This window comes from Balaenoptera musculus, chromosome 1 (assembly GCF_009873245.2).
Source record: "Balaenoptera musculus isolate JJ_BM4_2016_0621 chromosome 1, mBalMus1.pri.v3, whole genome shotgun sequence".
Taxonomy (NCBI): domain Eukaryota; kingdom Metazoa; phylum Chordata; class Mammalia; order Artiodactyla; family Balaenopteridae; genus Balaenoptera; species Balaenoptera musculus.
In genome coordinates, this window is record NC_045785.1 from 44,596,882 (window position 1) to 44,612,562 (window position 15,681).

Genomic DNA, 15,681 nt, shown 5'->3' on the forward strand with positions numbered 1-15,681 from the left:
TTCTAATGCTACTTTTTTTTTTTTTTTTTTAATTTTTGCTTGTGACTTTTTTTTTCAAGTTTATTTATTTATTTATTTTTGGCTGTGTTGGGTCTTCGTTTCTATGCGAGGGCTTTCTCTAGTTGCGGCGAGCGGGGGCCACTCTTCATCGCGGTGCGCGGGCCTCTCACTATCGCGGCCTCTCTTGTTGCGGAGCACAGGCTCCAGACGCGCAGGCTCAGTAGTTGTGGCTCACGGGCCCAGTTGCTCCGTGGCATGTGGGATCCTCCCAGACCAGGGCTTGAACCCGTGTGCCCTGCATTGGCAGGCAGATTCTCAACCACTGCGCCACCAGGGAAGCCCATTAACAACTATTCTATTTCAGCATGAATGCCAGTGAGGTATTATTGTTTTTTATTTCTGTAAGTGTCAAAAAAGGAAACGGAATGAGGAGGAAAAAGCAATTAATAAACATTAGGGAAATGTAAGTCAAAACCACAATGATGGTTACCCACCAGAATGGCTCCAATCAAATAAGACTTACAGTAACAATAAGAAATGCTGCTGAGGATGTGGAGAAATTGGAACCCTTGTATACTGCTGGTGGTAATGGTTCAGCCACTTTGTTATTTATTTATTTATTTTTTTTAAAGAAATTCACGTTCTTTTATTTATTTATTTATTTATTTATTTATGACTGTGTTGAGTCTTCGTTTCTGTACGAGGGCTTTCTCTAGTTGCGGCAAGTGGGGACCACTCTTCATCGCGGTGCGCGGGCCTCTCACCATCGCGGCCTCTCTTGTTGCGGAGCACAGGCTCCAGACGCGCAGGCTCAGTAATTGTGGCTCACGGGCCCAGTTGCTCCGTGGCATGTGGGATCTTCCCAGACCAGGGCTCGAACCCGTGTCCCCTGCATTGGCAGGCAGATTCTCAACCACTGTGCCACCAGGGAAGCCCCGTTATTTTTTTAATTTATTTATTTTATTTATTTATTTCTGGCTGCGTTGGGTCTTTGTTGCTGTGCGCGGGCTTTCTCTAGTTGCGGTGAGCGGGGGCTACTCTTCGTTGCGGTGTGCACACTTTTCATTGCGGTGGCTTCTCTTGTTGCGGAGCATAGGCTCTAGGCACGCGGGCTTCAGTAGTTGTGGCTTGAGGGCTCTAGAGCGCAGGCTCAGTACTTGTGGCACACAGGCTTAGTTGCTCCACGGCATGTGGGATCTTCCCGGCCCAGGGCTCGAACCCGTGTCCCCTGCATTGGCAGGCGGATTGTTAACCACTGCACCACCAGGGAAGCCCTGGTTTAGCCACTTTGGAGGACACCCTGGCAATTCCCCAAAAGGCTAAACATAGAGTTCAGTCCAAGATGGCAGAGTAGAAGGATGTGGAGCTCACCTCCTCCCACAAGTACATCAGAAACACACCTACACGTGGAACAGTTCTCACAGAACATCTATTGAAAGCTTGCAGAAGATCTCATACAACCAAAGCTGCAAGAAAGATCCCCATGTAACTGGGTAGGACAAAGGGAAAAGGGAGAAGGGGACGTGGGACAGGACCTGCGCTCCTGGGAGGGAGCGGTGAAAGAGGACAGCTTCCCTCACCCTGAGAACCTCCTTCGCTGGCTGGGAGGTCCACCAGGACAGATAGGGAGCTTCAGAGGCTGGAGAGGAGAGTGTGGGAGCTGGCTTGCCGCCCTGCAGGGCAGAGATACACCAACACAGATGGTCCTGGCCATGTTGCCGCATTTCTGAGCCCAAGACGCGTGCCTGCTGGTGTGTGCAGTGACTGGGTGCTGAAACTCAGGTTTCAGAGGACACACCCAGGGAGAGGACACGGTTTGGCTGTGGGGAGACATCCCAAAGGGCCTGGAGTGTGACCCAGGCTGCAACTGGGAGTGTACACAGGATGGAGCATGGGTCTGCCATAGGAGCCCCATTGTCAACACACGAAGGGAGGGCTGTGGGCCTGCCGTAGCAGCCTCACTGTCAGCATGCTCACAGCAGGGTGTGGCTCCAATCACCACAGATGCTGTGAACTTTGTGGGCGGCACACATGAAGGCGGGCCTGAAATCTGAGCTTATCTCTGGCGATCCCACTGCAGGTGCTGGGTTGCAGCTTTGGCAGGTTGCCGCTCTGGCAGATTTTGGGTTCAGGACCGCACGTGCCTGCCTGGGGGCTGTCTGAGCTGATTATCAGCAGTCCCACTGTGGGCGCAGGGAGGTGGCCCCAGTGAGTTCTCACTCTGGTGGATTTGGGACCAGAACCATGCGTGCCTGAAGGCCATCTGGGTTGATTGTAGGCGGGCTCAGGGAACACGGCTCCAGTGGGTTTATGGAGCAACCACTCTGTGAGTGCGCCTGCACTCCTAAGGGACCTCAGGTTACCAGAGCCCCTAAGCAAAGGTGTCCCCGAAGGGCAGTGCCAGGCAATAGTGGTCTTTGTGGGTGCTCACACCAGGTGGCAGGCAGCATCACAGAATCGCACGTCCTGCGTCACAGTTCCTGGGGAGAAACATGCAGCGGCTCCTTTCCCAGAGGGAGTGCTCCAGTCCCACCTGCTTCACACCACAGCTTAGAACCAGATCTGGGGACTTCTATTACAACAACTGGGGAGCAGACCCTTCCCCCCTGCAGGGCTGTGACATCCACAAAGCAAAGAGGAGGCCCCACCCAACATCCAGTACAGGCTCTGGTCACCACAGCACCAAACACACCCCCTATCAAGGGGACAAGGGCCACCCTGAGGAAAGAGATGGCAAGCATCCATACTAAAAACAGCCCTCACACGAGAAATTTTGGATTCAAGCAGGCTACACAGGGACACTCCCACATAAAAACAGCCCTTCAAGACCACAGTAGATAACTCTTTCTCCTAAATTCATAGAGTCAGAGAAATATAAGAAAAATCAAAAAGCAGAGGAATTACTCCCAATTAAAAGAACAAGAGAAATCCCCTGAAAGAACAGTGAAACAGATGACCTTTCCAGTCTACCAGACCACAAGTTCAAAAAAGAAGTAATAAAAATGCTGAAGGAATTAAGAAAAGCTATTGTTAGAAATTCAGATCATTGTAACAAGGAACTAGAAACTACAAAGAGGAGCCAACCAAAATTACACCACTCAATTGCCAAGATGAAAACCAAGCTAAAGGCAATAAATAGCAAACTAAATAATGCAGAAGAATGAATAAGTGATCTGGAAGATAGAATAATGGAAATCACCCAATCAGAACAGCAGACAAAGACAAATGAAAAAAAGTGAAAGCAACATACGAGATCTATGGGATAACGTAAAGCATGCCAATCTACACATAATAAGAATCCTAGAAGCAGAAGAAAGAGAAAAGGGGATTGAAAATGTACTTGAAAAAATTATGGCTGAAAACTTCCCAGACCTAAAGAAGGAAACAGATTTCTAGGCACGGGAAGCACAGAGGGTCCCAAACAAGATGAACCCAAACAGACCTACTCTAAGACATATCATAATTAAAATGCCAAAAGTTAAAGATAAAGAGAGAATTCTAAAAGTAGCAAGAGAAAAACAAATGGGCAGTTACAAGGGAACCCCCATAAGGCTATCAGCTGATTTCTCTACAGAAATTTTGCAGGCCAGAAGGGAGTGGCAAGATATATTCAAAGTCCTGAAAGGGAAAAACCTGCAACCTAGGATACTCTACTCAGCAAGGTTATCATTTAGAATAGAAGGAGAGAGAAAGAATTTCTCAGACAAGCAAAAACTAAAGGAATACAGGAATACTAAACCTATCTTAAAATAAATATTGAAAGGTCTTGTCTAAATAGAAAAGAAGCAAGAATCTATAGGAAAGAGAAAACAACAGTAGAAGAGGTAAATATATAAAAGGATTAAAGCTCACTTAAATAAGTCAGTACATAGGTTTAAAAAAGTTTTTTTAATTCTATGAAAGTGATCATAACTACAGTGTACGGCAAAAGAATAAACATGAAGATGTAAAAATGGGACATCAAATCACAAAATGTGGGGAGGGGAGTAAGAAAATGTAGATCTTTTAGAATGTGTTTGAGCTTATATGACTACCAGTCTAAAGCAAGTAGATTTAGTTATGGGTTAACATACTTGAAAATCAGAGTAACCACAAATCAAAAGCATATAAAAGATTCACAAAAAAACAGAAAGAAAAAAGGTACTCAAGCATAATACAAAAGAAAACCATCAAACCACAAAAGGAAAAACAAAAAGAAGAAACAAAGAAGATATACAAAATCAACTGAAAAACAAGGTTTAAAATGACAGTAAATACATACTTATCAATAATTACTTTAAATGTCAATGGACTAAAGGCTCTGATCAAAAGACGTAGAGTGGCAGACTGGATAATAAGACAAGAACCTACAATATGCTGCCTACAGTAGACCCACTTTAGGGCAAAGAACACATACGGATTGAAAGTGAGGGGATGGAAAAAAATATTTCATGCAAATGGAAATGACAAGAAAGCAGGGATAGCAATACTTAAATCAGACAAAATAGACTTTAAAACAAAGGTCTTAAAGAAAGATAAAGAAGGACACTGTATAATGATAAAAGGATCAATACAAGAAGAGGAATATTACACTCATTATCCTGCATGCTCTCAATATAGGAGCACCTAAATACATAAAACAAATACTAACAGACATAAAGGGAGAATTGATGGGAATACAATAATAGTAGGAGACTTTAACACCCCACTGACGTCAATGGACAGATCTTCCAGACAGAAGATCAGTAATGCAACAGAGACTCTAAATGACACAGTAGAACAGTTAGATTTAATTGATATCTTCAGGACATTACATCCAAAAAAAACAGAATACATTCTTTTCAAGTGCACATGGAATGTTGAAGAGGGAACCCTACCAAAGTCATCCTATGAAGCCACCATCATCCTGTTACTAAAACCAGACAAAGATATTATCAAAAAAGAAAATTACAGGCCAATATCTTTGATGAATATGGATATAAAAATCCTCAACAAAATGTTAGCAAACCAAATCCAACAACGCATAAAAAGGATCATACACCATGATCAAGTTGGATGCATCCCAGGGTCACAAGGGTGGTTCAGATTTGCAAGTCAATCATATGATACACCACATCAACAAAAGAAAAGACAAAGACCATATGATCATCTCAGTAGATGCAGAAAAAAACATTTGATAAAATTCAAAATTCAAAATTCATTCATGATAAAAACTCTTACCAAAGTGGGTATAGAGGGAACATATCGCAATATAATAAAAGCTATTTATGGCAAACCCACAGCCAATATAATACTCAACAGTGAAACGCTAAAAGCCTTCCCACTAAATTCTGGAACAAGACAAGGATGCCCACTCTCACCACTTCTATTCAACATAGTATTGGAAGTCCTAGCCCCAGCAATCAGACAAGAAAAAGAAATAAAAGGTATCTAAATTGGAAGGGAAGAGGTAAAATTGTCATTATATGTAGATGACATGATACTCTATATAGAAAACCCTAAAGACTCCCGAACATAGAAACTATTAGAACTGATAAACGAATTCAGTAAGGTAGAAGGATACGAGATTAACATAGAGAAATCAGTTGCATTTCTTTACACTAACAATGAAATATGAGGAAGACAAAGTAAAAAAATCCCTTTTAAAATTGTGTCCAAAAAAAGTGAAATACCTAGGAATAAACCTGACCGAAGAGATGAAAGACTTATATGCTGAGAACTATAAAAACATTGATAAAGGAAATTGAAGGTGATTCAAAGAAATGAAAAGAAATACCATGCTCTTGGATTAGAAGAATTAATGTAGTTAAAAGGGCCATACTACCCAAAGCAATCTACAGATTTAACATGATCTGTATGAGATTACCCATGACATTCTTCACAGAACTAGAACAAGTAATCCTAAAATTTACATGGAACCACAAAAGACCCAGAATTGCCAAAGTAATCCTGAGGAAAAAGAACACAGCTAGAGGCATAACCTTCCCAGACTTCAGGCAATACTACAAAGCCACAGTAATCTAAACAACATGGTATTGGCACAAAAACAGACATATGGATCAGTGGAGCAGAATAGAGAGCCCAGAAATAAATCCACACACCTACGGTCAATTAGTCTACAACAAAGTAGGCAAGAATATACAATGGAGAAAAGGCAGTCTCTTTAATAAGTGGTGCTGGGAAAACTGGACAGCTACATGTAAAAGAATGAACTTAGAACATTCTAACACCGTATACAAAAATAAACTCAAAATGGATTAAAGACCTAAATGTAAGACCAGGTACTATAAAATTCCTAGAGGAAAACAGGAAGAACATTCTTTGACATAAACCACAGCAATATTTTTTTAGATCTGTCTCCTAGAGTAATGGAAATAAAAGCAAAAATAAATGATTGGGACCTAATTAAACTTAAAAGCTTTTGCACAGCAAAGGAAACCATAAACAAAATGAAAAGTTAACCTGCGGAATGGGAGAAAATTTTTGCAAATGATGTGACTAACAAGGGATTAGTCTCCAAAATTTACAAATAGCTCATACAGTTCAATATCAAAAAACAAACAACCCAATCAAAAAATGGGCAGAATGGGACTTCCTTGGTGGTGCAGTGGTTAAGAATCTGCCTGCCAATGCAGGGGACACGGGTTCGATCCCTGGTCTGGGAAGATCCTACATGCCGCAGAGCAGCTGGGCCCGTGTGCCACAACTACTGAAGCCCACGTGCCTAGAGCCCGTGCTCTGCAACAAGAGAAGCCACCGCAATGAGAAGCCCACGCACCGCAACGAAGAGTAGCCCCACTCGACGCAACTAGAGAAAGCCCGCGCACAGCAGCAAAGATCCAATGCAGCCAAAAATAAATTTAAAAATAAATAAATAAATAAATTGTATATCTTAAAAAAAAAAAATGGGCAGAAGACCTAAATAGACATTTCTCCAAAGAAGATATACAGATGGCCAACAGGCACATGAAAGGATGCTCAACATTGCTAATTAGAAAAATACAAATCAAAACTACAATGAGGTATTACCTCACACCAGTCAAAATGGTCATCATCAAAAATTCTACAAATAAGAAATGCTGGAGATAGTGTGGAGAAAAGGGACTGCTGGTGGGAATGTAAATTGGTGCAGTATGGAGAACAGTATGGAGGTTCCTTAAAAAACTAAAAATAGAGTTACCATATGATCCAGCAATCCCACTCCTGGGCATGTATCTGGAGAAAACGCTAATTCGAAAAGATACGTGCTCCTCAGTGTTCATAGCTTCACTATTTACAGTAGCCAAGACATGGAAGCAACCTAAATGCCCATCGACAGATGAATGGATAAAGAAGATGTGGTATATATATACAATGGAATATTACTCAGCCATTAAAAAATGAAATAATGCCATTTGCGGCAACATGCGTGGACCTAGAGATTATCATATAAACTGAAGTAAGTGAGACAGAGAAAGACAACCATCATATATCACTTATGTGTGGAATCTAAAATATGATACAGATGAACTTACTTCCAAAACGTGTTTGAAACAGACGCACAGACATAGAAAACAAACGTATGGTTGCCAAAGGGGGAAAGGTTGGTGCTGGGGAGGGATAAATTAGGAGTTTGGAATTAACAGAGACACACTAATATATCTAAAATAGATAAACAACAAGGACCTACTGTATAGCACAGGGAACTATATTCAGTATCTTGTAATAATCTATAATAGAAAAGAATCTGAAAAAGACTAGGTATACGTATATGTATAACTGAATCACTTTGCTGTACACCTGAAACTAACACAACATTGTAAATCAACTGTACTTCAATAAAAAAAGAAAAAATTAATAAAAAATCAAACAATTTCAGTCAAAAAAAAAGGGGGTTAAACATAGACTTACCATATGACCTAGCAATTCCACTCCTAGCTATATCCCCCAAAAGAACTGAGAACATATGTCCACAGGAAAATTTGTATGTACCAGCATTATTCAAAATAACCAATAAGTGGAAACAACCCAAATGTCCATGTACAAATGAATGGATAAACAAAATGTGGTACATTATTGGAACATTATTTAGCAATAAAAAGAAATGAAGACTGATATATGCTATAGCATGGATGCACCTCCAAAGCATTATTGTAAGTGATAGAAATCAGATGCACCACATATTATATGATCCCATTTACCATTTATGAATTATTGCAGAGCAAAAAAATAATCAGAAAATCCCATCCTCTGGAGGTTAATGTCACTTCTGAATATGCTTGATTTTTTTTTTCTTTCTCAAATTTTATCTTTAGGAACTGCATTAACTCTTTATTGTTCTTTTTTAATTTTTATTTTTTAGGTCCCTGGTTTGATATGTACCTAACTGCCCGAGACCCCATTGTCCTGAACTTTAATCCATTTATGTCATTCAACCCTGACCCAAAGTCCGAGTACAACGACCAGCTCACCCGGGCAACCAACTTGACTGTCTCTGCCGTCCGGTTTCTGAAGACACTTCGGGCTGACCTTTTGGAACCAGAAGTGTTCCACTTGAACCCTGCCAAAAGTGACACTGACACCTTCAAGAGACTCATACGCTTTGTGCCTTCCTCTCTGTCCTGGTATGGCGCCTACTTGGTCAATGCATATCCCCTGGATATGTCCCAGTATTTTCGGCTTTTCAATTCCACTCGTTTGCCCAAACCCAGTCGAGATGAACTCTTCACTGATGACAAGGCCAGACACCTCCTGGTCCTAAGAAAAGGACATTTCTATGTCTTTGATGTCCTGGATCAAGATGGGAACATTGTGAGCGCCTCAGAAATCCAGGCTCATCTGAAGTACATTCTCTCAGACAATAGCCTGGCCCCCGAGTTTCCACTGTCATATCTGACCAGTGAGAACCGGGACATCTGGGCAGAGCTCAGACAGAAGCTGGTGAGTGGTGGCAATGAGGAGGCCCTGAGGAAAGTGGACTCTGCTGTATTCTGCCTCTGCCTAGATGACTTCCCCATTAAGGACCTTGTCCACTTGTCCCACAACATGCTGCACGGTGACGGCACAAACCGCTGGTTTGATAAATCCTTTAACCTCATTATAGCCAAGGATGGCACTGCTGCTGTCCACTTTGAGCATGCTTGGGGCGATGGTGTTGCAGTGCTCAGGTTTTTTAATGAAGTGTTTAAAGACAGCACTCAGGCCCCTGCTGTCACTCCACGGAGCCAGCCAGCTAACACTGACTCTTCTGTCGCTGTACAGAAACTCAACTTTAAGCTGAACGATGCTTTAAAGACTGGCATTAGTGCTGCTAAGGAAAAATTTGATGCCACCATGAAAACCCTCACCATTGACTACATCCAGTTTCAGAGAGGAGGCAAAGAATTCCTGAAGAAGCAGAAGCTGAGCCCTGACTCGGTGGCTCAGCTGGGCTTCCAGATGGCCTTCGTGCAGCAGTACGGGCAGACAGTGGCCACCTATGAGTCCTGTAGCACTGCAGCATTCAAGCACGGCCGCACCGAGACCATCCGCCCGGCCTCCGTCTTCACAAAGAGGTGCTCTGAGGCCTTTGTCAGGGAGCCCTCCAAGCACAGCGCTGGAGAGCTTCAGCAGATGATGGCCAAGTGCTCCACGTACCACAACCAGCTGACCAAAGAAGCAGCGATGGGTGAGACAGGGTTTGGGGAGCATGCCCTTAGGCCTTGTTGCCCTCAGCACTGGGGTAAGCCTCAGCACTATTCTACCCCACATCTGATTTCCACCTCTTCACTAGGTTTAATCCACCTGCCAACTGATGATTATTTTTTTCTACCTTAGCAGTCCAAACAGCCAGACTAGCCATTAGGGTTCAGAATATTCTCTCCTCCTAAGCAAGGATGGGGAAATGCATCTAACTTCGTCCTCATTTAAGGTCACTTTCATCCGTGTTACATACTCTCTTCCTATTATTTATTGGTCATCAGACTCACTTTTGACAACGTAGGATTTCTAAGCCCACGGCCCCTCTTACTTCACTTCAGTTGAAGTGCATTGGCTGCCTGTAAATAGGCCATCTCAGAAGCTCTTCCCAACCTAAGTGTCATCCTTCTTTGCCTCTTCATAGTAAAATTCGAGACCTAGAAAGGACCTGGAGGATCACACAGTCCAGTCCTTTCATGTAGCCGAAGTCCTGGAACTGAAAGGGACCTCCAAGACATTCTAGTCTCATCCTTCTCTATTTTATAAGTATGAAACTGAGACCACTGGCTCAGGGTCACACGGCAAATTAGCAGGAAAGCGAAGATTAGAACCCTGGTCAAATACCCCTTCCATTTTGTTCCACTGACTCAATCTTGTCTTTTACACTTGATTTGGGCTTTGGCTTTTACCTTAGTTTTTGAGTCCATAGTGTGCTCTCCACGTACTTTTCTTGACTGTTTGACTAAACTGATTCAATTTCAAAATTTTAAAAATCATGTTCATTTTAGGCTGATTTTTAGCTCAGCTGTTCACAGCTTTTTTAAAAGGAATATTCTAGAATAAACTCCAGAGGTTAGCAAGCTGGAGGTGTGCATGCAGAGATAAACAAACCCTTCTTCCACTCTCAAGGATGCTGTGAAGGTATTCCTACCATGGGTGGGAGGTTTTACCAAGTGAGGTCCCTTTCAGTTCTGAGATCCTGAGACTCTGGTTTTCCATTTTGTCTCTGACAGGCCAGGGCTTTGATCGACACTTGTTTGCTCTGCGGTACCTGGGAGCAGCCAAAGGTATTGACCTGCCTGAGCTATACCTGGACCCTGCATATAGGCAGATAAACCACAACATCCTGTCCACGAGCACATTGAGCAGCCCAGCAGTGAACATCGGCGGCTTTGCCCCCGTGGTCCCTGATGGTTTTGGCATTGCGTATGCTGTTCATGACAACTGGATAGGCTGCAACGTCTCTGCCTACCAAGGCCGCAATGCCCATGAGTTTCTCCAGTGTGTGGAGAAGGCCTTAGAAAGCATGTTTGATGCCTTAGAAGGCAAAGCCATCAAATCTTAACTTCTGGGTGGATGAAAAGCCTCTACTGCTTCATCAACATGAAAATTGGGGCCTCTGTAGCCAGTATGCACTGTTCTGTGACTAACGAAACTAATTGTGAGGTGCCTGAGCACCAGTGCTATAAGGTTTGAGCTTTAAAACCGTGGTTTTAAAGCTAAACATGTAATTTCCAAGTGGGACTAGATCACAACTAAAGATAATGTGAGATTTCAATTTTAAGGACATTTGATCAGGAGGTAAGACTTAGAAAATAACTCAGGTGTATTTATTGTTGAAGCAGAAATAAAATGCAATTCATGCTTAGAGGTGGTTCCTCTTAGGTTTTGGGTTTTTTTGTTTTGTTTTTTGTTTTTGTTTTTAATTGTTTAACCTCGTTGCCTAATCTCCACAAAGAACTTTCCAGTAGTAAGTTCAGGTGATAGTAAGTTCATATTGGCTCCTGGCTCTTTGGGTAATGGTAGGAAATGCTCTTTTATCTTTCCTGTAAACTTGCTTCTCTCTCCTGGGATATCCTTTGTTTAAAAACCCTCTTCATTTTTCTAAGGAGTAAACCACTACTGCTCGATTCTGATAATCCTGCTGCAACAAAGGGTTATACCCATGGATTTAGGGAGTTCTATATCACTGTTCTTCCAGCCAAATGAAGATTAATAACTGGTGTGTATTTATTTTTACCAGTTGAATCTTGTGTGCTAATTGTGGAATAAGGTAGAATTATTGCTCTGTACATTTTGCCCTTGAAACCTTCCACTGAGTGAGCACAGAATTTATTGTTAAAACATTACTGCTCTAACAATTTATTGTTAGAATACTGCTGTAACGTGAAAAGGAAGCATATTCTGTTTTGTTTTTGAAAAGGAAGGGTTTTTGTTTGTGATTAATTTTACCTGCGTTTCCAGTGGCTTGCCCAGCAAGTTACTAGACAGCTGGGTTGAATTCTGGTATGAGCCAGTCACAAAGCTCTTCCAATGCATTATCTCATTTAATCCTCCTTACAGTTCATGTAAACACTCCTGCATGTCTTCTTAGCCGACCCTGTCCATCCTTTGCTCATTAACCATTTAGTGAATACCCAACAGGTCCCAGGTCCTCCACATTCCATGGTTTGATCAGAGAGAGGCATTTGTGGCTGCCAATGCACATCAGCATATGCTGCTCTTGTTCAGGAACCATGATCAGGAACACCTGAACTCTGGTATCTTGGTTCCACCATGTCCTCACTTTATGACTAGAGGCAAGTTCTTTTGCCTTTCTGGTCTGTGAGTTCCTTTGTAAAATGGGGATAATCCCTATAGCATGGGGATGTCATGAGAATTAGCTGTAACGATATAGGTAAAGCACCTGGCATACAGCTGAAGCTGAGCCTGTGCTCTCTTGTTCTGTGATGTCTTGCTGCCGCTGTTCCATTCCTTATTGAAGTGCTGACCCCTCTTGGATAGCAAGTTCCCCATAGCAGGAGCTCTTAAGACCGAAGCCTCAACTGAAGCTTGGTGGAAAAGTATATTTCATGCTTATGTTCAGGTGGATGTACCCTTGGGCAGTACCTCTTGGGTGCGAGCAGTCCCTTAAGGGGAACTGCTGGCCTGTCCCAGTGTTCGGCATTCCTATTTACAACTTCCTCCACCCCTCCTTCTGATCTTGGATTCATGCTATGAAGGGTTCTACGAGGTAGCTAGGATGGCAAAAACAGTTAAGTCTCAATCCAGTTGGAGCTCACACACAGGTCTTGCACATTTGTACAGAACTCAACTATTTGTAAAGCATCAGCCGATTTGATCCCCTCAGCTCTGAAATAGAAGTTATCCCCATTTTCCATACAAAAGATGGACAGGTTGGGGGAGCTTGGTAACATGTAGGATTAGGACCAACTCTCTTGATTCCTTGTCCAGTGCTTTTTTTCCTGTATTTGTTTGTCTAGGCTTCCGGTAATTAGATCTTAAATTAGCTGGCCTCCCAACTCAGGAGGATGAGTTTTGTTAAATTAATACCTGTTGCTCCTGACCCTAAAGCAGCTCCCACGTGGAGTTTCCCACGGTGCTTTGGGAAGCCAGCAAGCTCTGTCCAGGTGGCTCTTTTCCAGGACTCCTGAACAAGTATGGCACATCTCCAGATCCACAGTCACACCAGCCTCTCTGGAAGTTATCTGCTACTCTTTGAGGTGCCTCCAGGATCCCCAGAGTGAGTTTCGTGGATACTATGTAGGTTACATTTTTTAAGAGACAGCTTTATTGAGCTATACTTCCCATACCATATATTTCACTTATTTAAAGTATATCATTCTGTCATTTTTAGCATATTCACAGAGTTGTGCAACCATCACCACAATCAATTTTAGAACATTTTCATCTCCAGTAGAAAGGCTGTACCGATTAGTGGTCACTCTCCTTTTCCCTCAACCCCCTAACTTTCCCCAAATCCTAGACAAAACCATAATCTACTTTCTGTCTCTATAGGTTTTTCTATTCTGGACATTTCATATAAATGGAATCATACAATATGTGGCCTTTTGCTTAGCATAATGTTTTCAAGATTTATCCATGTTCCAGAACATGTCAGTACTTATCTTCTTTTTATTGCTGAATACTATTCCAGTATATAGATGGATCACATTTTATTTATTCATTGATCAGTTGATAGTCATCTGGGTTTTTTCCACTTTTTAGCTATTATGAATAATGCTGCTATGAACATTTGTGTATAAGTCTTTGTGTTGACATATGTTTTCATTTCTCTGGGGTATTTACGTAGGAGTGGAATTGCTGGGTCATGTAGTAACTCTATGTTTAATCATTTAAGAAACAGCCAGGATATTCTCCAAAGCGGTTGCACCATTTTACATTCCCACCAGCAGAGTGTGAATGTTCCAGCTTCTCCACATCCTCACCAACACTTGTTTTCATCTATTTGGATTATAGCCATTCTGGTGAGTGTGAAGTGGTATCTCATTGTGGGTTTTATTAGCTTATGTTTTAAATTAGACCACCTCGAACATATTTTCCAAATCTAGTGACACCTATCCAATTATCTTCATGTGACAGAATAACTGACAAAAAAGGAATGGGAGCCAGGATTGGAGGAGGTAGACATGAGACAGTGGGGTAGGTGCTGGAAGGGAGAGAGTTTAGGGTGTTTCAGGAGACACAACTGGGGCTTGATAAACAAAGAGATGAAGGGAGCCTCCAGCAGAGAATGGAGCCTGGGGGACTGCTTGAGCGGAATTGGTTACAAGTATATCTTCTTTCTGGGAGTCTTCCATTGTAAAGAAGACAGGGCCACTGAATAAGCAGAATCACATTTGGTATTTATGATATTAAGTGGAAAACAGTTAAATATAATCTTAATGCTGCTAGGATTATAGCCATATAAAAACATGTCTGTGTGTAGATAGGCCCTGAAAGAGAACAGGGGAAAATAAACACACTTCTGTTAGGGAGCTAGGATGGTGGGGTTTAAGAAAATGTTTATTTCTTTTTCTTTTTTCCTTTATTGATATCATACTGTTTGTGCAATACCAAGTTGTTAGGCAGGAACAAAAAACAATTCACGTTAGCAGCCCCTCACTTCCTTACCAGCCCTCCTCATGCCTCATGCTTCAGCCACACTAAGCCTCGCATTGGTCTCAGACATGTCTGAGCTTTACTGTGACGCTGTACCTTGCAAATGCCATCCTCCATCCTCAGAATGCCCTTGGCTCCAGCACATCCTCTGCCAAATTAGTCCTTGTTCTTTTTAGCCCAGCTCAAATGTCCCCTCCCATGAAGCCACGCTCATGGGGTCTCCCCGGAAGAATGGGTCATCCCTTCCTCCATCCTCCGCTACTCCCAGCTTTGGCTTCTGTTTTGGCCAGCGAGGGGCCTGACACATAATGTGTTATTGCTGGAGACTGCGTTGTTCCCTCCCGGCACCCGCACCTTTGCAAGCTGACTTTGTAGCGCCTCCTGTCAAGAAGCGGAGCCTATTTCTCCCCTCCTAACTGGCCCTCATCCTGCCTCTAGACTCCACTCATTGCCTCCAGTCCATTCTCCTCACTGTAGCCAGTGATTTTTTTCATGGACAAGTCTGATCATATCCCTGCTTAAAAGTCCTCAGTGGTTTTCCATTAACTTGGAAAACAGTCCATACTCCTCAGTGTGACAGTTGTGGCCTTGGTGGAGCTGGCTCTGCTCATCTTGTCAGCCCCACCTCTCTTAACAGCTTACCCTGAGGAAGTTGCCTCTGCTTGGAGCATAAGCCCCTCTCCACCCTTTCAGCTATCTTCTGCTCAACCTTCAGGTTTCAGATAGACCGCACCTCCTCTCACCCCACCCCTCTGAGACTGAGTTAGTTGGTGCCCCTCCTGTGTATGCCCAGAGCATCTGGACAATCTAACCTGTATCGCAGTGCTTTTCAGTTTCTGCAACTGTCTCCATTACTAGATTGCTGTGCTGTACAATACGTCCTTGTAGCTTATTTTATGCATACTAGTTTGTACATCTTAATCCCCTACCCCTATCTTGTCCCTCCCCCTTTCCTTCTCCCCACTGTTAACCACTTAGTTTGTTTTCTATATCTGTGAATCTGTTTCTTTTTTGTTACATTCACTAGTTTGTTTTATTTTTAAAATTCCTCGTATAAGTGATATCATACAGTACTTGTCTTTCTCTCTCTGACTTACTTCACTAAGCACAATACCCAAGTCCATCCACGTTGTTGCAAACGGC

At 42.7% G+C, this 15,681-nt stretch overlaps 1 protein-coding gene across 3 annotated transcripts in view; it reads left to right on the plus strand.

Moving 5' to 3' along the window:
• Positions 1-15,481, plus strand: part of CPT2 (carnitine palmitoyltransferase 2) — a 32,940-nt gene extending 17,459 nt beyond the window's left edge. For 2 of the 3 annotated variants that reach the window (XM_036861645.1, XM_036861659.1), the window contains 2 exons: positions 8,321-9,625; positions 10,650-11,284. In XM_036861645.1, coding sequence (XP_036717540.1) covers positions 8,321-9,625; positions 10,650-10,981 — 1,637 coding nt within the window. In that variant the 3' untranslated portion in view covers positions 10,982-11,284. Of the gene's footprint in view, positions 1-8,320; positions 9,680-10,649; positions 11,285-13,777 lie in introns of those variants that run through there. The other variant, XM_036861653.1, reaches the window with a different exon arrangement.
• The last annotated feature ends 200 nt before the right edge of the window (positions 15,482-15,681 follow it).